The following is a 23,420-nucleotide window of genomic DNA, read 5'->3' as shown; positions in this document are numbered from 1 at the left end:
TTAAACTTCTCCCTGCTTGTACATCGTAAGCTCGTAGTTTTTTTTGCGCGCGTTTTATTCTGGGTCACTCTGTGTTATTCTGTGTCATTCTGTCGATTAAGTCGTCCTTTGGTGTACCTCAGTTATCTGGTATTATTCTATACAGCTAATACGTATTCGACTCTATAAAAAAAACAACACTTTTTTTTCTCTATTTCAGTGGATCCAGGGCCAAAGAAAAGAAAATGTGATAGTCCACTTGGTATATTCTAGTGAGCGAAACATCTCATTAGCTGCTTGGTTATATATAAAAAATTGTAAAACATTAAAATTTGAAGTCTTTGGTCCGACTATGACTCATCAATACCGGCCGGAGCAAAACGGATTAAATATAATTCAAGAGGTAATTGCAAAGGAAGCTCTCAATTACGTCAGAAGAATACTGCAATCGCGACTACAAATTGCGTTATCCTACAAACAAAAATTGATTTTAAAAAGCGACAGCTGACAGAAGAAAGGGAATAAGCATCAGACTGTATTTCTTTGATCGTTCTAATGTTCAAAATGGCCACAACTGGACTCCAGCGGGTTCCTCTTTCAATGAGAGGAATTGAAAACTGTTTTACTTTCGTCAAACCGATTTCTGAGGTCGATTTCTTGAGAGGTTTTTTGTGCGGAATTGCACAGCCACGGCGAACAGGGGTAAGTTATAGACTACTTACAGTGTTATAAGGGATAGTGATTAAGGTGAGAAAATAAATCATAGTTATCCAGGGGTTCTGCGAGTAAAATATGACGAAATAAAGCAAAAATATAAGGGATATTGGGTTCACATACATTACGCAAGGAAAAATTAACGAAAGGAGTATGTCACGAAAGGAGCACATACTCGCGAAAGTAATATTTTCCTCCGCCGGGGAAATTATTTCGTTTCTTCGTTCTCAGTAAACAGCCGTTATATTATGATTACCATGATGATTTTTACAATTATTATTATTATTACTATTATCATATTAAGTATTATTATCATTATTACCATTAGTAGGAACTTTTGTTACTTGTAGACTTCCTTGTTTTCCACAAATGCCATTCTAAATCAAAGTACATCAGAAGTCCAACAACCAACGCCAGTGGTAACCACTCCATCCAAGGAAACAGCCATCAGTCATTTTGGTAAAAATGGAAGCACAACTGGGGATGAAGCCTACAGAATGCCACACCCAGTCTGGTACGAGCCTCTAGACAACGTAATCTCACGATACTATCTATTACATCTATTGATATATCATTCAGAGTTCATAAAACTACGTGAGAAATTAAAGACTTCACTTACAAATTCAAGCTTTTTAAACTAGCTGTTTTTTGTTTTCATTTAGGACGGCAGAGGATGTCCGCAGCGTGAAAATTACTCACCAAAAACCACAAAAGTTTGTGGATGAGGTATTGTTTTTGTTCCTAGCGATCAGAAGTCATATGTTCTTGTAAGTTTCGAGACTGAAAGGTTATAAATTGAACGTCATGCCATGCAGCAAAATATGGCTTACCTGCCACAGTGCTTCAGAGCTTTTTATAATATGTCTACATAATCCCTACACATCCCAGGTTACGTTCGTTTAATTTTTACTAAGTTATTGGTTAGATGGTACTGTGGTGGAGAAATTTACTGGAAATCGTTCGTGTGTAATTTTGTATCTGTATTTTGTAGTCAGTTGAGTGATAATTCCATTTCATTCTTTCTCTTAACCTACAGCTTGCATACAAAAGTGTTCAGGCCTTGAGAGCAGCATTCGACATCATATCATTGTATCGCTTCATGGAGCTCGACGAAAACCGCTGGCTCAAGTAAGTTTGAGCTGGTTTTCCGACACTTTAGCCCCCCCACGTCGGTCTGTACAACCAGTAAACTGACCTGGGCCACGTCTTGATTCCAAAGCTGGCCGCAAAGGTGGCGTAATTTTTGTAATTTGTCTCTAATTGGAAAAATACATCGTTGTACACGGAGGAAATCAGCGTGGCTAAGACTTTTTTGACTAACTTCTTTTGAAGCTGGATTTTTTTTTGTGGTACCGTTTACACAACATATCTGCTTAATTAAATCAACAGTCGGATCATTATGTTAGAGACAATAGCAGGAGTTCCTGGAATGATTGCTGGCATGACAAGACACTTCCACGCGCTTAGGAGGCTCCAGAGAGATAATGGATGGATACACACACTTCTGGGTAAGCGAAAAATAAAGGGTGCGCTGATTGTAAATTGAACTGTGGTGGCTTTCAACAGAATCACCTCGAAGTCAATTGATGTCTTTAATCTTTAGAGGAGGCTGAAAACGAGAGAATGCACTTGATGACAGTCCTGGAAATGAAGCAACCTGGGATTTTATTTCGGGGAGCAATTCTCCTAGCTCAAGGTACCTCATACTATTTATTTATACTCTACGTGAATCATTTTCACAGCCAATTTTGGATTCGTTATGTCATGATACTTTGAGCGTACTGCCGGTACAAGATTGTTACTGTACTCATTGGCTCTCAAGAATGATCAGTCCAGAAATTCACCCAACTTGCTTATAATACTGTCCAACAAATATCAAAGGAGAATAAAGACTTTTTTAATTTTTCTAACCATCAAATGAAGTATATAAATACAAGAATCAAAAGTGACGAAGATGGAATAATCATTACGTGAATAATTCAAGATACTATCAACAAGAGGATGCAGAGGGTTCATTTAGGAGAATAGAAAGCTTTCAAATCTTGAAGGTAGGTGGCTTAAGCCTCAATGTCCCGTATGTGAAGGGACCAGGAAGTGCTTATGTACAGTTATACTAAGGATAAGAATAACTTGTTTCTCCTTCAGAATCGTTTTTTTTAAGCGCGTTTCTGAACATTTCCATGGCTTTATTTTCTTCAGGAACGTTTGTAAACCTGTTTTTCTTGGCCTACCTGATAAGCCCCAAGTTTTGCCACAGATTTGTTGGTTACCTGGAGGAGGAAGCTGTTAAAACGTATACTCATTGTATTGAGGTATCAGAGCACCCTGAAGATTGAGATTACCGTCTTTTCTGGTTGGCTTAGCCGGGTTGTAATTCGTATGTCTTCTAAATATTCCCCAGACTTCATCTTATCTTGACTCATTCATCTTCTATGTTTGTAGTGTATCGACAGCGGTAAGTTGCCTCTGTGGGAAAATCTTTTGGCTCCCAAGATTGCTGTTAATTACTGGAAATTACCGGTAAGAGTTTTCCGCAAGTTAGAACAAAATATTTTTCAACCTGAAATGATAAAGGTTTTATATCCATCTTTTCTTTCTCCTTCTTGTTTTTGTTATTCATAGGAGGGTTCAAGGATGCGTGACGTCATTTTGGCCATTCGAGCTGACGAAGCTCATCACCGAGTTGTCAATCATACTCTTAGTTCCTTGCCGCTATGTGCACCAAACCCATTCCATCCCGGAGAAAAAAAGCTTTGAGGAGACTGAGGCCAAGAAATAGAACATAAATCGTTCAGATTTCAAGGAGCTGTCAGTGCCCTTCCTTATGTTCTCTCTTACTTACGTCTAATTTAATGTTTCACATACAGAGAAAGGATCGCAAAGACAGATAGGGGGATCAAAGTCTCCTTGTAACCAATGGAGGTGGATAAAATATAGGGTCTTTGTTTCTGTGTTTGTGTTAGGAATCGAAGGGGGAGAGCAGTAGGACTAAGCTGTCTTTAAGGGTGTCGTTCTCTACACTGGGAACGATGCTGCAATATTGTATAAACCGAGTAATGTATTTTGTAACGTAGCTCATGTACTTATTTGAGCTATCTCTTTGTTAAAATTAACCATTTTTTTATTTCAATTCCTGAGCTTTGATTGGTTTACAGGCCAGGTTATACGAGTTCGTATTAAAAAAATCTTTCTCGTGGAATAAATTGCTATTTCGTGCGGTCTTTCGCAGATCTTTGACATTTCTTTGGTTGTGTTATTAAATAGAACAATTATTCCCCTCTCAGACGTTGGAAAAGAGATTGGTTGTGGCAGGCGAGTCGAGGCGAAGGACATACCATCTCATTTCTTATACGTGCTGCTGGAGTAATGGTGAAAAGCGTTTCCTTTTCGCGCGTTTTCAAACAGCAGACCCTTTGAAAACTCCTTTGATTCAAAATTGGAGAAATACCAGGTTTTCTTTTACAGAATCGTATGATTGATTTGGCAAGAGTTCACAGACGGTTGAAAAAAAGGAAAAGAGATGTTCCTTGGAAAAATACAACTACTTCGTAAATAAATAAATTTAATCGACAAACACATCGAAAAGGTCGATATTTCACAACAAAAACCTCCTCTACGTACAAGACTTTATCCACTTGTAAATAAATACTCTAAGTAATAACTCAATTGTGGGTACATTGTTTGTTTTTCGTTTCTTCATGGCCAGCCAGATTCCTTTGACTCCAATGAGTTCATGCATGGGAAGTTCTCGGGATTTTTTCAGATTTCTTCAACGATAATGTTTGTTAGATTTGCCAAGGGAGCACGTTTTTTCTGAGGAAAAGAAGAATTTTTGTAAATACTTAAAGCCAAACAAGCTCACTGAGAATAAAACATTCTCATCTCAAGCAAATATGAAAATCTAACATGTGCACTTACTGTTTTTCCCATGATAGGTAGAGTCGTGGTTCCTTTTGTCAAACTTCTCTTTTCTACAAGAAGAGACTTCACTTACTATCTGTGTACTCAGCATGTTCCTTACTTGTCCAATAGGATAGTCTCAATTTCATGTATTTATTTTTGTAAGCTTTAATATGTATGTGTACATTCTAGCTGAATTAAATAAATAAATGCTACTTGATTCACTTTGAAATGTGCTGCAAAACTAGTCAAAAGATGTATTCAACACAGTGCAAGCAAAAAATATAGATTTATTTTGGTTCAACCAACTTAAATTTAACTTTGACCAAACAGATCGGGGACATAGAAAAATAAAAGATTTGATGAGATGGATTTAATCATCATTTTCTGGTGGTTTATTTTTTAGGCTTCAATGCTTGATAGTAGATCGAAGTACTTGTTGGAACAAAAAAACTTCCTAACTTACTTTTTCGTGTTGTGTTTATTTGGATTGCATCACCAAACAATCTGCTGTCAGTAAAAGGGTCTCCTCTACGCAATTTGCTGTTGACATAAAACCAAAGAAAAATTCAAAGAGACATCTCTCGTAAACAGAAGTCAGTTCAACACTGCATACCATGTCTTGTCAATCAAATCCTGGTAAATCAACCTACAAACATGACTCTGAATGATAAAATTTTTACAGGACTCCTTAACATGACAAAGACATCATTTAAAATGACCATACTGTAGAGTTCAAAATTACATGAAGAACAAGCATACACATGCATAGGAAACAAGACATGGAAGAAGTAATGTCTTTTACAACCTAACCTAAGAGGCCAACATTCCCTGTGCTTAGTAATTTGCTTTCCATTGCCAAAGGCACCTTAGAGTATGGCTTTACCACTCCCCCATTATAGAGAGTTATTAAGGTTGTACATTTAATACCTGCGAAGTCCTGGCTCTACATAACTGACACCTGTGGTACTTTTTCTCTTCATGTGGCATCTAGCAGGCTGAGGCTGGCTGGCTTCCTTCCTTGTTTCATTTTGGTCCACCATGTTACTCAGAATTCCTTTTTCCAAATAAATGGGCAGAGCATTTTCAAAACATGTCCTTAAAATGAAGTAATTTATTTTCATTTGAATATTAATACATATTAATCAGAAATTACATTTCAGGATATTATTATTTGAGTGACACTAGAAATTAAAAATTTCTGAATCTGCTAGTGACCTTACTCTAAAATTCACCAACAATTCATCCCGTCAGGAAGCCTTACTGTAAGTGTGAGTTAGAATCTTCAATATTTTAGGACCTTACATCAAATTAATTCAGTCTTTTTCTCTGTTTCCATCAAAATTGTGTTAAACCAGATTTCCAAGCTTCCCCAAAAAGATGTAAAAAACATTCAACTGTTGAAGGTATTTTTGATATTTTTTCCATTATCTGGAATGTGGTCAAGCGTTGTTTCTCACACCAGACTTAGATAACTTACCACAAACTTACCTCTGTCCAAGTTTTTCATGAAAACCTCATTGTTCTCAATAATGGTTGATTGTATATCTGTGATCTCCATTGCTGATGGTTCATCTGGTGGAGGAGTGGTACACACACAGTTTGAGACAGGGTCTATATAAGGAGACACACTGTTTGATACTACATGAATAGTTTCATGCTTGTGTCCTTCAGCTGGAGCAAGGAGAGAGCTAAGAAGATGAAGGGCTTCTGACAAAAAGTTTGAACCTTGAACAAACTTGCCACATGTCTGGTTCAGGAGATTATGGACTTCTTTAATTCCAGCCTACATAAAATAAATAGAGCAGCCATAAACAATCAAGTTACCTTATTATGTAAATAGTCTGATCATACCTACATATCTATATAAAGTTGCAAGATTTTAGAAATAATTCTAAGCATTTTAGTCTTAAAAGAATAGCAGCAATCTATATGAATATTTAAAAAATTATTCTCAGGGCCCCTTTAACTAGTTAGTTGCTAGTAAAACTAGTGAGCTATGAGAAGAAATACTGTGGAATTGTAAAATGTTCACCCTGCAGTTTCATGAGAACCCTAACCATTCAAACCAAAAAGGGCTTACATGTCCCAAGAAAAAGTATAACTTTAACTCAGGTTTTCAAACCCTCCATTCACACTAGTTCCTTTTTTCCCAGAATTTAAAAAATCTGGATTTGACAGCTCTTATATCAGCTTCATGAACTTGAATGAAGAGCTACAGCAAAGAACTAGTTTTATGCTTTCTTGATAGTTAACACATGATTACACAAAATTTTAATGGACCACACCTCTGCTTTTGATGCAAAATCATTTTCTGAGATCTTCTCATGGGAATTCAATTGTTGTTCTAATGCTTTTGTTTTCTCCACAAATTCTAAATGACTGTTATAGATTTTCTTTTTAAGCTGGACATTTTCATGCTGAACAAGGCAAAGTTCTTGCTGGGCATCCTCTGAAAACAAAGTTTAACATCTTTGATAATACTGATAAAGGAAAACCTCAAATTAAACTTGATTCTTCATAGCTGACAAGTTTCATAGACAAGAATAAATTCAACAAGACTTTACCCAGAGCTGTCGCCAGGGCTTTGTTGTTTGCTTTAAGTGTGGTATATGTGGACAGTTTAGACACATCTGAAGAAAATATAACAATGTTTTTAAAGTAAAGTAAGCATGAATCTGAACCCAAGGTATCAAAAAGTCTATTAATCTTACTTGTCACTGATGGTTCCACTTCCATGTTCTCTTGATCTTGTTTTTTGTCCTGTTCCGTGAGGTTGGTCCTCTTTCTTTCGAGATTCACACTCGTTCTCCTTTTCTGATATGTTTGATGGTGTTAGTAATTTAATCAAGAAACGATCACTATACAAGATCTACAAATACTCAAGGTATCGACTTAAGTTTAGCTCATACATTTGTTGACAAGCCTATCCAGAGGTAAACGGTATGTAGATGAGAAAATTCAATTCTATTTTAGAACACCTTCAATCTTCTTCTTCCCTTTTTACTCTCCATTCTTGCTCTCTTGTCCCTCTTTAATAACAACAATCCTTGTAGTCAGACATTAATCTAACTGTCTCCCTCTAAACTTTTCAAATGTCAATGCACCATTTCCTGTTTGATAGCCTCGTTTCCACGAACATTGCAAATTTCCGGTTTAAGCGGAAGTTAGACCCGCTAGCAACCAGACATTGGACACTTGGTAAAATATTCACTCCCCAAGACAAAAATTTTTATCCGTAAAAATCAATCAGGCTTCTCTAAAAACCTTAAGGATGTCATGAAGAGCGCAGATCAAACAGTGCTTATTCTTCGAAGGAAGGTGACCTGAATTACTCTACACACATCCACTCAGCCTGAATGAAGTCACGAGTCTTCCAAGTTAGTGTTTTCCTTCAGTTCACAGGTCGAAGAAAAAAAACTATATGAAGCGAACGGGATTAGTAAAGAATTGTACAACGTTGCTTTGACAATATCACGTTTGATTTCGTGGTTGCTTGATGAACTCGCGATGAAATTTGAATAACACGACATTTTTCAGTAGGCCCACCCAACTGAGATATTTTAAACCTCGCATAAACTTTTGCTGTGACGTTATGATAGACACGAAAACAGACAAAAGTGGCCTTGGTTTTCCGCGAAAACAGAATTGCAAAGAAATTTGAACGAGTAAAAATATGGCGGCCCTTGCGAGAGGCAAGCGTTTTAGACTACTAGTGGTTCAGTTGGATTTTAAAAGGTTAAAAAGTTGCCATCTGCGCTTTAGTCAAAAAAAGCAAACAAACAAAAAATCAGTCAGCAAGATTTATTTATGCGTAACAAAACTTGTTCTCCGTCTAAAATTATTCAACTAGTTTTATATGCAGTAGATGATAACGGTTATGATCGTGATTATAAACCAAAGGATGTCGAATAGGGTTGTTTCCCTCACTAGTGAAGCGAAAGATACAGTCTAGGGAGGGAGAATTAGCAAGATATCGCTGAGATGAACTTTTGCAAGAGGAAAATCAAGAGAGCAGGCAGAGGATAAAACAAAATTCTTCTTGAGGCTGACAAATGGCACTAAAACGTGACCGTAGTGGCTCGTGTTCGACCAAGTGGCTCAAGAATAGAAATGATACGTGCTGAAATAGAAAATGATGGATATGGTGGAAATAAATCGACACCATACTGTATTCTCAGAAATTTAGATTTCTTCGAATTCCGAAATGCATAAATGCGTGTTTGATCCAGTTCTTTACAGGAATGTTCCTTCCTGAGGTATCGATTTCATGTTTTCTAAATGTGAAAGGGTACACTCTCCTTATGCTTAAAATAAAACACTACATTCCAATTCTAATCTATCTCATGTTGTGATGATAACTGAAATGAAAGGAAATTATTGGGAGTGCCCAGTAACTGATTTTTCTTGGTTGCAAAACAATTTAAATCGTGATTTTAAATGGAGTGATTGAGCTTTAATGAATGTTGTGAGTTCTAAATGGTAATGAAGTAAATTAAAGAAGGCAGTCGACGCCACCTACTGTAATGATATGCATTTCAGAGAGAGCGGCTTTCACGGCTTGATCATTTGCATAACTTATTAAACTTATTGCGCAAACCGAAAGGTAATTGGTTCCTGCTTCACCCAGTGACGCTGGCAGACAATAATAGCGGTGTACATATATGATAATTTTCGACACTTCACAAACCTGGTGTTGCAATCTCGCAAGTTCTTCTCGTGTTCTGAGGATCAGGAAAATTCTGCCAATGCAATCAAGAACCTTAGAAAATTGAGAGCAACCGAGTGGCTGGCAAGCTAGCGATTGACGGTCGCTTGTGGACGGTCGCTTGTGGACTTCCGTCTCTGCTGGTTCGATTCCAGCTCATGCCACGGCGCGACTTAATACATATCAGAATCTACTGTATTAGAGCGGTTTAATAACTCTCCGCCTCACCAAACGAGAAGAAAATTACACTAAAAGTCTGCGTTGAGTGGTTAATTGAACACAGAAGAGCCCGACAATGGCAAACTTGGCCGGACAGGCAGCGGATTTTGAGGTAAACAATGCATAAATCTTTTGCCGTTCATTTCTCAACGCTGAATTGTATTTCGATTACTGCGTGAAGAAGGTACACAATGTGTTCAAATGCCTTAAAACGGAAAATCTGTGGGGAGCTACTTTGCCAACAGCCACTTTCCTGTCTCCACGAACATTTGTCAATGAAATGCAATAGAATAGAAAAACCTTCAATAACTAACCAGAGTAGGCATCCTGTTGAGGAATATTAACCGTACAGGACTTGCTTGTCAGTGTGGATTATAGCAGCCCGTATAACACCCGAGATCAAAATCTTCCCCTTTAAATGGGATCCCTTATCTCGATTATGTGCGGCTGAGCTCACCAAAAGAAAAAAAATTGGTTTACGAGAGATTATAAGGCCCATTCCACAGTTTGAATAAAATATGAAGGAAAGTTATTCACTGTGGGCTGAAATTGCATCCCCGATCCATTGTTTATCTGAGTTAATTGCATGAAAGGAGAAAAACTTTATTCATCTCTTCAGACAAGTCATTTCCAAATTCCAGAGACCCTGTTAGAAATGTTTGATTACGCTAATGAGCAAGATAGGACACGTCTTTGTTCTGTTAATCTATCTCAAGCTTCATGAGAAATTGATGTTTTCAAAGCAAATCAGTTTGTTCAATTTATTTATACACTGTACATGCGTATGGACTATTATAAATGTTCTAACTACGGTTTGCAAAAAAATTGGGTACAAATTTACCCTTTGTGAAGAAAAGAACGTGACGGCACCCAGAGGGGACCCACACGCGTGATCGTATACCAAAGATTAACATTCGTGAACCGGGGGATGCTACTAATGAGACGAGAGATCTAATTCTATTTAGGGCGTTTACTTTCTTTCAGCGTTACGGAAAACATTTCGAAGAGAGAGAAAGTCAGAATGGTGAAAAAGTGTAAAGATTTCGCTACGATACAAGCACATTGCTTGTGGTGAGCCCGCGGTCTTTTGGGAAGCGGCACAAATCGACCCACACCGAGCGATCAAAGGACATTGAACCCCTCTGGACAAAAAAAAATTTGCTTTAAAAACGTGACCTTTCTATAATCATATAAGTTGGCTGTTAGCCAAATGGAGGAGTGGCGGTCAGTTAGAGGCAATATAACGCTAACAGCACTCTTTTTTTTCAGTTCATCTCTATCCATGTTCGTAATCCTCGAACCCATTTGTTGCGCAGATGGCCTGTTTATACAGACTTCGAGATCGTAGTTCTGGTGGGTGAAAGTGTTATTTTTGGAAACTTACCGTAAAATTCCGGTTCTTAGCTTTTGGTGGGCACATATCCGTGTGGGCGTGGGTGGGGAGCAGCCGAATAAGTCGACCTTTATGAAACGAACTGATCACGAAATCTTCCTTATTTTAGCAAGGAATAAATCAAGATTCGATCTCAACTCTACTTAAAAATTTCAAGCAAAGTTTTCAAACCAACTTAGTATACAAAGAGATAGTAAAAACATGAAAACATCATATTGTTTTTCTTCGTTACCTGTTTAAAGTGTTTTGAAAATATTATAATGGTAGCGGAGGGGAAGGGCATGATCTGGAGAGAAGAGGAAAAGTTAGAGAGTTTGATCAAGAACTCCCTTCCCCCACCCTTCCTGCGCCTCTTTAATTTGCTTTGAATGTTCGGGCGTGTTTTTCTGAATTCTTGTGATTAGGTTGGACCCGACAATAGAGAATATACATTAATAATAATTGATCTGTAGTAACTTACCTACTCATTCACAGACCAACAGTATGATCTTTGCTAAGCAAAATACTCAAGTTAGAAGACGTTTCTCGGAGTTTATTTGGTTATGGAAACATTTATCAAGACATACCTCACTGACACTGTAAGTTAGAAACCTTTACAACTATGCATTTAAGAGTCATTGATTGTTTTCATTATTGTCATTAAGTAGCACTCATGCCTCCTTGAGATACTCAAAGTTTTGTATGAGCACTCAAATGGAGCAACAAATAGAACTCGCTGGCGTTGTGCGTTAAGTCGCTCCTACTGGTTTTAGAATTGTTGGCCGAAATATTAACAAGTTCCTGTAGGAATTAAGAATTTAGCGTCCAAACCGCGGAGATTGCATCAGCTTGATAGCGACTTGTCTGGTTGCCAAGACACCTTCCCTCCTTTGTTTCATGGATCAAAATAAATTTGCATGCTGTAAACGGCCGTCCATTTAAATCAATTTCATTCAAGAAACATTCAGCCTTCAATGCTTGCTTCCCATAAGGTACACGCACCATGAGCTGGACCATTCGTTTAGCTTTATTTTTAGAAGGGGTGGCTGAGATGTACTTAACCACGTACCGTTTCATACATGATTGATTGAAGATCGATTTATGCCTTGGTTACTTTCAGGAAACTACCTCCGTTGCCAACGAGGAGAATTGTCTTTGGTCGATTTAGCAAAGGATTTTTAGAGGAACGTCGAAGTGGTCTACAGGAGGCTTTGGCCAGGTAAAATCCAGTCCATCTTTTGCCATCACTAACCCGACCTGCCCTGTCCTGTTCCTCATGTTAATAAATGCTCGAAACTGACCAACCCACGCGCTGTCCCGCGTCAGAATAACACGGTGCGACTTTTGAAGTTTTTTCCCGATGACAGGGCTGGATATTTTTCCATTTGTAATTTTCCAGCCTGGTTACTGAGAAAAAAATATCGACATTTCGGAAAGGGTTTGCACGCCATCCCAAACGAAAAAAATTGAATTTTTTTTTTGTAGCTTTGTGATCAACTCAGTTGAGTGAGATCTCTGAATCCGAGTTGGATATAAATAGGTAATTGGATCCTGGTACTACGTTATCTAGCCACATCCTTTAATTATTTTTTGTTCGTTTTGTTCCTCACTTTTTTTGCGGAAAATATTCGATCGTATCCAAGAGAGCAGATCAACTTGTTGAATGAAAACACCTCTTTTATCTATTTGCTCACGTTAGAGTTAATTACGGGACAAAAATATCATTTCTAATCAAGTTTATTTTAGATTTCGCCATCTTTTCGCACCAACTATTCTCTATGGCAGCTTGAATGATGAAACAAGTCACTCAGTAGAATCGCACGTGAACAACACGGCTTTAATCCTGAGCCTTTTTGTGACAAGAAGGCAATTGTATAAAACAGTCCAAAGTACAACTCAGAACAAAAGCTTTTCCTTTGTTGCATTCACTAACGGTATTTTCTGCATATTTTGATGAAAAATCAGTATTTTAAAGCTTCTGGAAGGAAACCGCTTCCTAGATCAACGTTTTTTGCCTTGGCGTAGTCACACCTTTAACCCTCTCTTACGTCATTTTGAAAATTAAAAGTATACGTGTAAATAGTGTATATCTGAGTAAATATGTTTCACAAGAGCAGAAACGTGATGCAAATTTCATTAGTTTGAAGTTTGCAAATTTACTACCAGGTGGCCTTGTTACATATTATGATATATTTGCAGTTTGCAAATTTGATTTCTGTGCCAAACATTATCCTTGTTGAAGAGTATTTTGAAAATGTGAGATGAATTAGGTTGCACCGGTTTTTTGCATTTGTTTTCCCACCATTTTTGCTCGAATTTGAACGCATAAACCAGATTGACCTGAATTTTGGTTTTTGTTTTCCAGTCTATCGCGAATCACCCCAATTCTCGCGGACTCCGTATTTCATCTGTTTATCCAAAGTAACTTAACAAGAAAAGAGATGGAGAACTTTACCAGCGGAAGAGATAAGAGAGATCTTGTCGACATCATTGACCCTACAGGGGAATGTCAACGATACAAAGACAGAAGATGTACATGTCATTCAACAGTGGACAGCGGTTATTCGGGTAGTGTTCAGCCAGACGAAGAAAGTCGAGGAATATTTGATGGTAAGTTCCCATTATTTACTAGGCTTAGAAAATGGTTGCTATGAATAGAAAAATACGTCATTCCTGCTCTCAAAAAGATCCTTTTGATAATTCCTCTCTGCTTAATAAGTTTGCTTTGATCCCAGTGTTGTTTGAGAGTAATCCGCTTTCTCGTTGTTTTCGCATATATTTATGGAGTGTTAATTCCTTCTATGGTCTCTTTTGTTCTGAGGAGGGGGGGGGGGGGGGGACGTTAGGGTTTCTTGCCAGCCGTTTGGGTTCCGTTAACCAAAAAGTTATAATAAGCAAAAACCTTCTAAAAGATACTTAGATTATATTGTAAAATCAACCTCACTTTTTCTGTATTCTTTCAGATGTTTCCAGCTGGGTTGCCTCACAACAGCACTTCGCCTCCAGCGGCCTTATGGGAAATGGCTGGAGCTCAGGATACACATGTCAAACCACCTGCAAATCACGTTCAAATTCACAACTTCGGGGTTTCTGTCCCGTTTGCTTCGAGAAACAGTCAACCCCTTTGAACAGAAGACTTAGTCTGACCCATAATGTTGCATCAGTATTACCAGGTGGACAGCTTATGATTGCCCCCTCGGGTATGAATTGCCCCAGGATTGATGAAGCCAATTGTGAGAGCACTGATGGTAAATCGGGCAGCCCCAATCCTTATGAAGGGGATAACGAAACGGAGTTTGATTTATCAGACTATGAAATCGTTAAAGACGAACCTTTTATTCGTGTAAGAGACTGGTTAAATTCTCAGAATGATAAATCAGCTGGTAGATGTGACAGTAGTGATGAGGAAGATACTTTGGATGCTTGCCAAAGGGAAGTGCGATTGAAAGAGTACGACGTTTTAAGTATTCCTTGTGCTCGTCAGATTAATAAGTGCAAATCAACGGCTAGTATGGTTTATGACAGCAAAGAATGTAGTGTCCAAGGAGATGCCATTTCGGAAGAAGATGGAGACGATGGTGACTCCGAATATAGTGTTCTTCATTCTTCCATTGGTGGACTTGATTGGAAAGATCGTGATGAGTTTTCATCTTCATGTGACAGTTTACAGTCAGCATCTGTGTTTCTAACTTACGATGTAGTCGAAATGATAGAATTGCGTTACACTAACGTTGTATAATTATCGTGACTAAGTGAATGTTGGAATGTTGCGTGAAATATTGCGCGTGCGCATGAAAGAATAGGTTTGGCCTTTGGATAGAGTGCAAATACCTATATCCGATTATTATTGGAGGAAGAATTTGCGTGACAGCTCGTAAACCAAGTATGATATTTGGACAAGGCAGTGAAATGTTATGATGACTCATTAATGAGGTCACTTTTTAATATGATATCCATTTGTAGAAATATTCTATAATCGAATAGTGTACGATAAATCTAAGATTTTATGAATACTCTGGTTCTAATAATCTTGTGTGTCAATTTTCTTCTTTAGAACTATCTAAAATTCCACCTCATTTGATTATAACAAAATCGATTTCGTCGTCTGACCCGAAAAGCAAATTGGTTTTCAGAGTTAGGCAAGATATTATAACGGTATCTTATCAAATTAAACGCTTTCGGCCTGAGGACAAGTTAAGTGCGTGGGTGGCGGTTGGAAGATGGGGAAAGGGCCTTCGAGTTACTCATTTTCACTCAGTCACGAAAACAAAACTTCGAGAGGAAAAATTCAGAAACTATTCGCCTTCTCTTGACTGGTACGTTTTTTTCACCTTCCCAAGAACGTAGGCTATGCAATACTACTTCCGGTGTGGAGTTAAGATAATTCCGGTTTAGAGCTACAAGTGTTCCGTTCAACCCTGAAAAACGTCAGTCACAGGATGAAGTGAGTGACAGCACATGTAAACATGAAAAAGTGAAGTGCATCTCTTGCCCAAAATTGAAGACGTGCCAGACTTTTATTTCTACTCGTGCCCCGGTAGTTACGTTATGAAGCCATGAACATCTGTTAACCGAAAAATTGGTCAATCACAGCTTTTCTAACAACTATTTAAACGAGGTAAGCTGACCTGTTTCTTGAGTTAGGCTGAATATTTTCTTACCCAAAGAGACGCGCAAACCAATTTGCGAATGTCCTCTGACCTCGTCTTCCGTTGTCGGCGTCACCGTAAGCAAATTTCAAGCTGTACAAACTGATCTTCTTGACGTAACGGACTCTTAGTTTACGGAAAATAGTGAAAGCTGTTGGCTAAGTGAGTACAGGTAACACCTAATACCATGTAAGCAGTAAATGCGACATTCCTTTGACTAACTATTTCAAGACTTTCGTCTGTGCTTTATCTCAGCCATATCTTTCGCGGCCTCGAGCATCGCTTTTTACACTTGCTCTTCATCAGACATTAGCTTTGATGGACATTCAAAGACGAAAACCTAGTAATTTCACGGTTAGTATTTGATGCAAGGCCGCTTCGCTGAATCATATCAAATTATTACGTAATAACACCACAGTCACGCAAAGAAAATTTTCTAAGCTCTTTCGACACGCGATATTTCTTTCAGAGAGATTGTTTATTTCATACTTTTATAGACTTATTTCGCCTTGATCGAAGTCTGTGAGAGGCTAATGTGGAAACTCTAAAATGTGACCTCAACAGTACTAATGCAACCGGATGCAAGGAATAACGTATGATGTTGAACAATGAACAGAAAACTCGAATTCCGGCGTATCTGTAATCACCAACTCCTTGGTACTTCTGATAGAGGTATGCAGCTCGGTTCTCCAATTCTTGACCCTATTTCAGACAGAAAACTGTCACTCTCCTCACTCGTTACCAAAAGTAGGCTCCAAGATCCATGGCTGTTTTAACGCCTAGCCATTGAAACAAGTTCTTAGTTTTGTAGCCAAATGAATCTTCATATCAGTATCAGAGGTCAATAATGGTAAAATTTAACCTTGAACTCAGCTCGAATAATATATTTGGTTCCTTCTCTTTCTCTATTGTCCATGTGGAGTTGAAAAAACAAATATGTTTACATGTTCTCCTGGTTACCTTGAAAATCATCCGTGTTTTAAGGCCATAGTTCTGAAAATGTATTCCTGTGTTTAGACCCCCCAAAAAGCTCCAAAACCAAGCCTTTTGGAGAGGCAGATACGTACTAGTTGGTAGCTTATACAGGGAAATACCTCCTCCGGAAATCAATCACGGATATTTCTTCGACACAAAGGTGTGTACAGGTGTTTGAACCATGTATCTGGGAAAAATAAAATCTTTATCATAGGAATAATGCTTCTGTTTTCAATGTAGATGTAACATTATTTGAATCTCCTGGCGCTTTAAGGACGAGTCAAAGAGAGAAACCCCAAAAACTGCTTAAAAGGCAAGTTTAAGTCGCTTCAGAGGAGAATCATCGACCTCTATAAGTTCATTATGGAAGAAACAAGCTAACAATCTGACTTATCTACAATCACGCCGTCTCTCACGTGCAGTGCCCCAGGACCGCGGGACACGTGCTTCATATGGCAGTTCTTTTTACGATCCCCTTCGATACTTCTCCTTTCCTCCCCGCGTTTCTTTGCATTCACAACTCCTGAATGAGAAACAAAGGCTTCTAAAGATTATAACTTGTTCTTTCACCGCACGGTACCTCATTTACCCACTGGTGCCAGTGAATGCAAATTCATTAGTCTTGTCAAACGTTGATGTGACCTCAATGTGAACTCTCGAGCACCTACTTCGTACAAACCACGAAGCACCAATTTTATTACATAACATCGCGAAACGATGGGAAGCTTATTAAATTTAGTCATGAGTATCCCAACCCACGTATCGTAAGATGATGTTACAAAACATCTATCTTCGTCTCAAACGTTTTGGCGGTCTGTTCAACTGTACAGTACCTTATATATTTTCGGTGATGTAACTGAATTCGTGAAGCCCTGGGGAGAGTGGGTTCGGATGCAAAATGGCTGGTATGTACGCAATCGGTCTAGGGGCTTCTCTTGTTTGTAATTTTCTTTGTTTTGACCGCTTAGCTCAGGATGTTTGTTGATGTTTTCAGGTATCTTGGTCACACATGCATAGAAGACGAGGTTACAGGCTATTTCAGCCGAATTTTGATTGGATTATGATAAGAGATCAAGTGGGAGAAACTGCGTACGGCAACGCGGTGTGTAAAAGCGATTTCTAATTGTGTTTTAAGTCTGACTGAACTTTGCGAGATGTTTTCATTTCATTTATTTTGCTATGTTGTGTTTTCAGTATTTGGAAATCGAAGTGAAAAATCCTCGAACCCATATTGAGAAAGAAAAGGCACTTTATACTGACTACGAAATTGAATTGAAGGTAAGCCGGTGTTTCCTTAGTTTTGAGTCTCTTGGGGAGCGGCAATTCATTCCAAGGTCCACGGAAACCTTGAGACCTAGGACAACACAAATTGTTATCGTATTCAGTAACTCTCAAGGTTTTAAATGAGCATTCCTGGTTTATAAACTTCAACGGGTTTGTTCTGTGGGTCGAAGCTAATATCGAAAGTCATGCAAATTTCCTTTGTCATCGCGTCGTTAGTTTGGGGCATTCGAAAGGCGTGTGTTTATCTTTGTTGAGGAATGAGCAAAGAAAACAACTGATGTTATGAATTCTAACCGGTAAGCAGTAAAATCAGAGTATCGTCCCTCATGCCAATCATGTTATGAAATTAGGGTACTGCAATATGTTGCAGTAGAATCAACCCAACATTGATGTACACTAAGAGTGGCATATTTAACAGAATTTATTCCACCAACCCAATTTTGGAAATTCAAAGTGACTTATTCGATAATAAGATGTCTTTATCTGCAACCAGCCTTTGCTCTAAGATAGGAATAAGAAACCAAATTTTTCCAAAGTGAGTAGAGATAATGATTTACTTATTGGAGGTGTGTCAGGGGGCATGTCAGAGGTGTGACTAGCACATGATAATCACATGCCTCAACATTTAATCATAGACAAGAATTCCTCAAATGAATTTTATCATGATTGTTCTCTCTTACCTTTGTTAATCTTTCTGTAGACAAATCATCCTGCATTTCCATTGTTCCATTCTCAAGTGAGACGAAGATATTCAGAGTTTGTTTGGCTGAGAACCAGATTGGGTCTTGATGATGTTGTAATGGTGTAAGTGTGCTGGAGGTTTAAGTTCTCCAATTATTAGAACTTCAAACAAATATTCAAGTCTGGATAAAATGATTTCTTTGTTTTTAAATTTTGGGTCATGATGTCAATCTGGGCTTAAGATATTTGTGAATTGATTTTTAATTGATAGTGGTACAATAAATATACATATCCCTTTGCCTTTTTTGAACTGATTGAAATGACTTGTTTTGAATAGGCAAGTTCCACATCTACCAAGAAAACAGTATGTTGGACGTTTCAAGGAGAGCTTTTTACAGAAACGCCAAGAAGGATTATCAAGATTTCTGAATAGGTCTGTGTAAAAAGTTACTACAAACCCAGTTGTAGTTTCATATTGATTTTTATTGCTTCCAGTTCCTTTAATATGAACTTGATCTATTCAATATGATTAATTTTTTTACAGATGGTAATTTAGGAGTTTATGTTTACAGGTAGAAGTTCCTTTCCTCTTGGTCACATTTGTGACTGTGTTTTGGTGACATTCAGTAAGTCTCAAAGTATTAACAAGAAAATTGGTGAAATATTGCCTTCTAACATATTTTTTTCTGAACAATTTTTTTCTGAACAGGCTTGCAAGCATTAATTCTTTTGTGAACAATTCAGCCATGCTACTATTTCTGCAGACAAGTCTCAGTAAACATCAAATGGACTACTACATGAAAACACGAACTCCGGGAGGTATCAGATCACTTATTCATAGACTGCATGAGAAAGAATTGAAGAGGGATGACTCAGAAAGACGACCCAGAACAAAAACATTCAGTGCAGAGTATCCATCTGCAGAAAAGTAAGGAAAAGAGGGGCTTTACCTCTCAAGATTGTAAACTTTTGAGAGACAGGGTGACTTAATAGTTTGGATGTCAGTCTTTTTATCAGGAGTTGTGGGATTTAGCTGTGTTTAAGATCCTTTGTGTTTCTTGGTTAACCCTTTAACTCCCATGAGTGACCAAGACAGAATTTCTCCTTACAATATCAAAACAATGTTAGCAGACAAGTTATGAGAATCAAGAAAAATATCGGTGAGGGGATTCGAAGATGATCCAATTCTAAATCCTCCAAACTAACATCACAAGAACTGTATGGGAGATAGTAAGGAGAATTACTAATAAGATCTTGGGAGTTAAAGGGTTAAAACAATTAACTCTCATAGTACCTCTCTCCATGCAGAAGTCTGAATGGGATCTGCAAACTATCAGGGAAATCTGATAAAATGCAGAGTGTCACTTGTTATTAAAAACCATCCCATCCAGGAGAAACTTGTTACTTTTTATGTTTTGGAGTAGAACCAAAGGCTCTCATCCACTTAATAACCTTAAGTCACATTAACAACTTCTACTCATCAAGAATAGGAAGCCATTAGTGCCAGTGATCCTCCTACATTTCCATTTATTGTGCACTGTGTGTGTGTGTGTAAATACACACTCCATCAGCATAGTGTATCTCCCCAAAGTAGTCTCTCTTTATGATTGATGTATGTTAGTGGAAAAGTGAGTTATGTTTTTCTTTAATTTTTAAGGCCCCAAACCCTGAAATACAAATCCTACGGTAAGGAATGGTCAAGTTTTCACAGTGATAACCTGTTTGGGTTTAATACTGCTGTTGAAGATGCTATTGATGTTCCAGGTGAGCTTCAAAAATGCTAGCAGTGACATCTCATTTATTCTGTAACGGCAATTTTTTTACTAATTAAAAACTCCAATGCACTAATGTTTTATTTTCTGTTTGGCTCAGATTTGTCTTTTTAGCAACACCTTTTACTGTATGATAACACTAATAGTAATACTGATAATTATAGTTTTTATCGCAACAGTGATGTTACTAATGATAATAATGATATCAATATTTGTATATTATGCAGTAGAGTATCATTACACCAAATTTAACATCTAACTTAGAAAACATGTTCACATGACATCCAGGTGGGTATATTGTACATAGCCACTAACTACATGAGTGAAAATGTTGCATATTTTTTCAGTGGACAATCAATATTACACAAAACTAGAAACTGTATCAGGAGCAAAAAAAAAATTGAACCATTAAGCTGCTGTTTACTTCTCAGTAACTTTTGCTTCAGAGGTTCAGTACCATGTAATCATTTCCAGAATATACTTGCCACAAGAATTTCAAGTTAAAATATTTTGAAAAATGACATGAATTTTTGTTTGGTTATTATTTTATTTAGAGAACAGTTATTATATTTATTTACTGTCATGTATGATGTAATTCAAAAGTTAAATTTTTTTTCACTTGTTTGAAAGTAACAATCAATAAATTTCCCTTTGAAGCCAATAGAGACATGAAGAAATGTCGCAGTATCAGCTGCTGTGCATATCCTGGTGGCCAACTGACCCTTCCCACAATTCCTGGTAGCAGTGAGGATGGGTTAGACAGTGCAGAAAGTGCATCGTTTACAGAACCAGATGGACAAACTGAAGAACATCCACTGAGTCGCAGCTGGCATGGAACACCAAGGGATGAAATTGACTTTGTACTGGAGGATTATGAAATAATTCCATTGGAATCTATAACAAAAATGGCAGGAAATGATGATGGTGACAGCTTAAGTGAGTTTTATGACCTGGACTTGGACTATGTGGCTGTTGTAAAACCTGGTTTAGAATATGGGAGAGAACATCGCTTTGATTATTAACATCTGCCATGTATTCACTAAGTAATTAATAATAATCAATAATGTTGGGTGAGGTTAAGTCAGTGAGGGTTGAAGTTAATAAACAGACTTGGTTTAGATACTGTGTGAACAGAGCACAGCTGGTTGAGAAAGAGGAAGAGTTCAGGATCATCTTTTTCCCCTGATCTTGATTTTAACAATAGTAATAATAATTATTAATAAAACTGTAAATAATCAATGTATTAATTATATATAGTCAGTTCCTTATGGGACTTGTCTGGAATATTCTGATATGGAGACTCCATTGGTTGCTTATGAACAAAGAATAATGAAATAACATATTACAACACAGCTATAAGGATGATGATTATGCTATAATACAGTCCATGTACAGTGTACAGACTTTGGTTTATATGGAATAACATGCCAACTTAACAGTATTAGTCAAAAAGGGTTAGCACTGTTATGAAAAAGACTATTTTCCCAGTCAAATATAAAGGCTTTAATTGATGATAACAGTTAAGTCAATATTTGTTTATACAATTACTAGTTTCTCAACCAATATGTCACTAACTCTCTGTAGGCTTCACAAACACTTTCTTCCAATCTAGTGTTCTGAAAGAAATCATGCCTTTTGAAGCTTCTAAACTATGTGATCACCTTTGATAAGAGCTTCTGGACTAGTTTTCAAAATTGTGGAGGAAATCACGATCTGTACAAGGCTTATTTGTTGACAAGAGACTGATACTTGTTACTCATTCAAACTTATGAACAAACTGATAGGAATAAGCTGCTCCCAAGTGTCTTTGTCTTGTCAGTAAAAGGACTAGAGTGCAACTGTGTTCAGGCTCATAAATCAGGCTATACAGTTTTGGTAATACAAAATCTAGTTTGATAAACAGGTCTGTGTTTTACAGGAATTTAAGCATAAGTCAATTGGTTGGGAATTGTTTGGGAATTAGATTCCATAATTGCGGTTTTAAACTTTTGCTTTCTAAATACCATGAGTGAAATTAATTGACAGTTGTATAGTTAAGCTGGGGATAGTGGTATCTAGGTGTCCTTGTGCAACTGTGTTCATGCAGTGTACTGAATATCATAGCTTATCCTAAAATTATCTTTCTCTGTAGTATTAGTGTGAAAAGAATATTATCTTTTGTTGGACTGCAGTATATTCAATTTCTTGTTATTTAAATTAATATGATAATGTCCAGGCCACCATTGTTGGAATTCGTGATGTCATTAAAGAGAGAATGAAATAATCTGTTCATGTTGTCCTTCACCAGCATAATTAAAACTATGAAACTCTTCTAATGAGACCTTAAACTGTTGTTTAAAAAGTAAAATCTAAAATCCAAGCTTTCGCCGATCAACGGCATCATCATCATGCCGTTGATCGGAAAAAGCTTGGGTTTTAGATTTTATATTTTAAACAGAAGTTTAAGGCCTCATTAGAACAGTTTTATATAGAGAATGAAATGTTCGTTAAAGATGTGTTTCATTGAGGTTAATTAAATGTTCTGTTTTAATTAAGAACAATTGAATTCTTTAATGGACGCTTACTTAGCAGCAAGTGGGAGAATTTATGTGTTGGACACAGTGAGGCTTTGGTTGCTTTACATGATCTCCAAATTGTTTTCACTCATCAGTGATCATGTTTGATTGGCGTTTATTACTGAATTTCTTGGCTCAGCCTGTGAGAGGTTTGGACCCCATCGTGGGTACACGCACTTACCAACTCGAGGTAAACTAAAAGCACTTCCAAAGACAAACGAAAAAAAGCAGTCCGGATTACTTTACGCACTCATTTGAGAATTGCTCCAAACTCAAAGGAAATTCAACAATGTTTGAAGTCATCTGGTACACTGGGAGGGCGAATATTATCATTCTATTGGATGGGGCCGGGGGTGGAAATGTTATTTTGATAACCATTCTTCCCTACGTCGTTGTCTGTGCAGATTATTTTTTTTTCGCTACTTTTCTCTCAAAAATAATGATGAAGACGACGACGATGATGATGATAATGCACGGTTCCCTAAACTGAAATGATAGGCGGCAAAATTTTTACTTTTATAGACATGTATATTGGCTTTTAAGTATCACTTTTGTAACTAATGTTCATCATAACACGACCCCACAAGCCACTAAGCTCTAATCCCCATCGTA

The 23,420-nt window shown here is 37.5% G+C and overlaps 4 protein-coding genes across 15 annotated transcripts; 3 read left to right on the top strand and 1 right to left on the bottom strand.

The window, feature by feature from the left end:
* The first annotated feature begins 402 nt into the window (after nt 1-402).
* LOC113678190 (uncharacterized) lies at nt 403-4,962 on the top strand. The gene is made up of 9 exons (XM_027195064.2): nt 403-681; nt 1,044-1,207; nt 1,356-1,419; nt 1,730-1,821; nt 2,083-2,201; nt 2,297-2,389; nt 2,893-3,005; nt 3,136-3,213; nt 3,316-4,962. Exons 1-9 carry the CDS (start codon nt 535-537, stop codon nt 3,448-3,450), a joined length of 1,005 nt encoding a protein of 334 aa, XP_027050865.2. The 5' UTR covers nt 403-534; the 3' UTR covers nt 3,451-4,962.
* LOC113678198 (uncharacterized) lies at nt 4,245-7,727 on the bottom strand. Of its 2 annotated transcripts, XM_027195085.2 has the most exons (9): nt 7,575-7,724; nt 7,308-7,410; nt 7,161-7,226; nt 6,882-7,045; nt 6,085-6,379; nt 5,524-5,650; nt 5,060-5,136; nt 4,612-4,664; nt 4,245-4,506 (listed from the first exon to the last, which is right to left on the bottom strand). In XM_027195085.2, the coding sequence occupies exons 1-9, from the start codon at nt 7,605-7,607 to the stop codon at nt 4,453-4,455; spliced, it is 972 nt and encodes a 323-aa protein (XP_027050886.2). In that variant the 5' UTR covers nt 7,608-7,724; the 3' UTR covers nt 4,245-4,452. The 2 variants fall into 2 exon arrangements, with proteins under 2 accessions (XP_027050886.2, XP_027050878.2); XM_027195077.2 differs by lacking the exon at nt 4,245-4,506 and having other exon boundaries at nt 4,552-4,664; nt 7,575-7,727.
* A 136-nt stretch (nt 7,728-7,863) lies between these two features.
* Nucleotides 7,864-14,920, top strand: LOC113678229 (uncharacterized). Of its 2 annotated transcripts, none has more exons than XM_027195111.2 (6): nt 7,864-9,632; nt 10,790-10,873; nt 11,388-11,491; nt 12,013-12,111; nt 13,258-13,502; nt 13,856-14,920. In XM_027195111.2, the coding sequence occupies exons 1-6, from the start codon at nt 9,597-9,599 to the stop codon at nt 14,629-14,631; spliced, it is 1,344 nt and encodes a 447-aa protein (XP_027050912.2). In that variant the 5' UTR covers nt 7,864-9,596; the 3' UTR covers nt 14,632-14,920. The 2 variants fall into 2 exon arrangements, with proteins under 2 accessions (XP_027050912.2, XP_089039026.1); XM_089182900.1 differs by having other exon boundaries at nt 9,206-9,632; nt 10,505-10,873.
* A 394-nt stretch (nt 14,921-15,314) lies between these two features.
* On the top strand, nt 15,315-22,516 carry LOC113678239 (uncharacterized). 10 transcript variants are annotated; one of them, XM_089182903.1, is made up of 11 exons: nt 15,322-15,510; nt 16,039-16,213; nt 16,559-16,676; nt 16,757-16,829; nt 17,511-17,618; nt 17,711-17,794; nt 18,501-18,604; nt 18,819-18,914; nt 19,191-19,409; nt 20,139-20,245; nt 20,911-22,516. In XM_089182903.1, exons 5-11 carry the CDS (start codon nt 17,526-17,528, stop codon nt 21,273-21,275), a joined length of 1,068 nt encoding a protein of 355 aa, XP_089039029.1. In that variant the 5' UTR covers nt 15,322-15,510; nt 16,039-16,213; nt 16,559-16,676; nt 16,757-16,829; nt 17,511-17,525; the 3' UTR covers nt 21,276-22,516. The 10 variants fall into 10 exon arrangements, with proteins under 10 accessions (XP_027050939.2, XP_027050953.2, XP_089039029.1 ...); XM_027195138.2 differs by lacking the exon at nt 16,757-16,829 and having other exon boundaries at nt 15,315-15,510; XM_089182901.1 differs by lacking the exon at nt 16,039-16,213 and having other exon boundaries at nt 15,323-15,510.
* Nucleotides 22,517-23,420: the final 904 nt, after the last annotated feature.

The sequence above is a fragment of the Pocillopora damicornis genome, chromosome 9 (genome assembly GCF_964200805.1).
Source record: "Pocillopora damicornis chromosome 9, jaPocDami1.2, whole genome shotgun sequence".
In the NCBI taxonomy this organism is placed as follows: Eukaryota; Metazoa; Cnidaria; class Anthozoa; order Scleractinia; family Pocilloporidae; genus Pocillopora; species Pocillopora damicornis.
The sequence above is the reverse complement of the archived record's forward strand: the minus strand, read 5'-3'. Positions and strand labels throughout refer to the sequence as shown.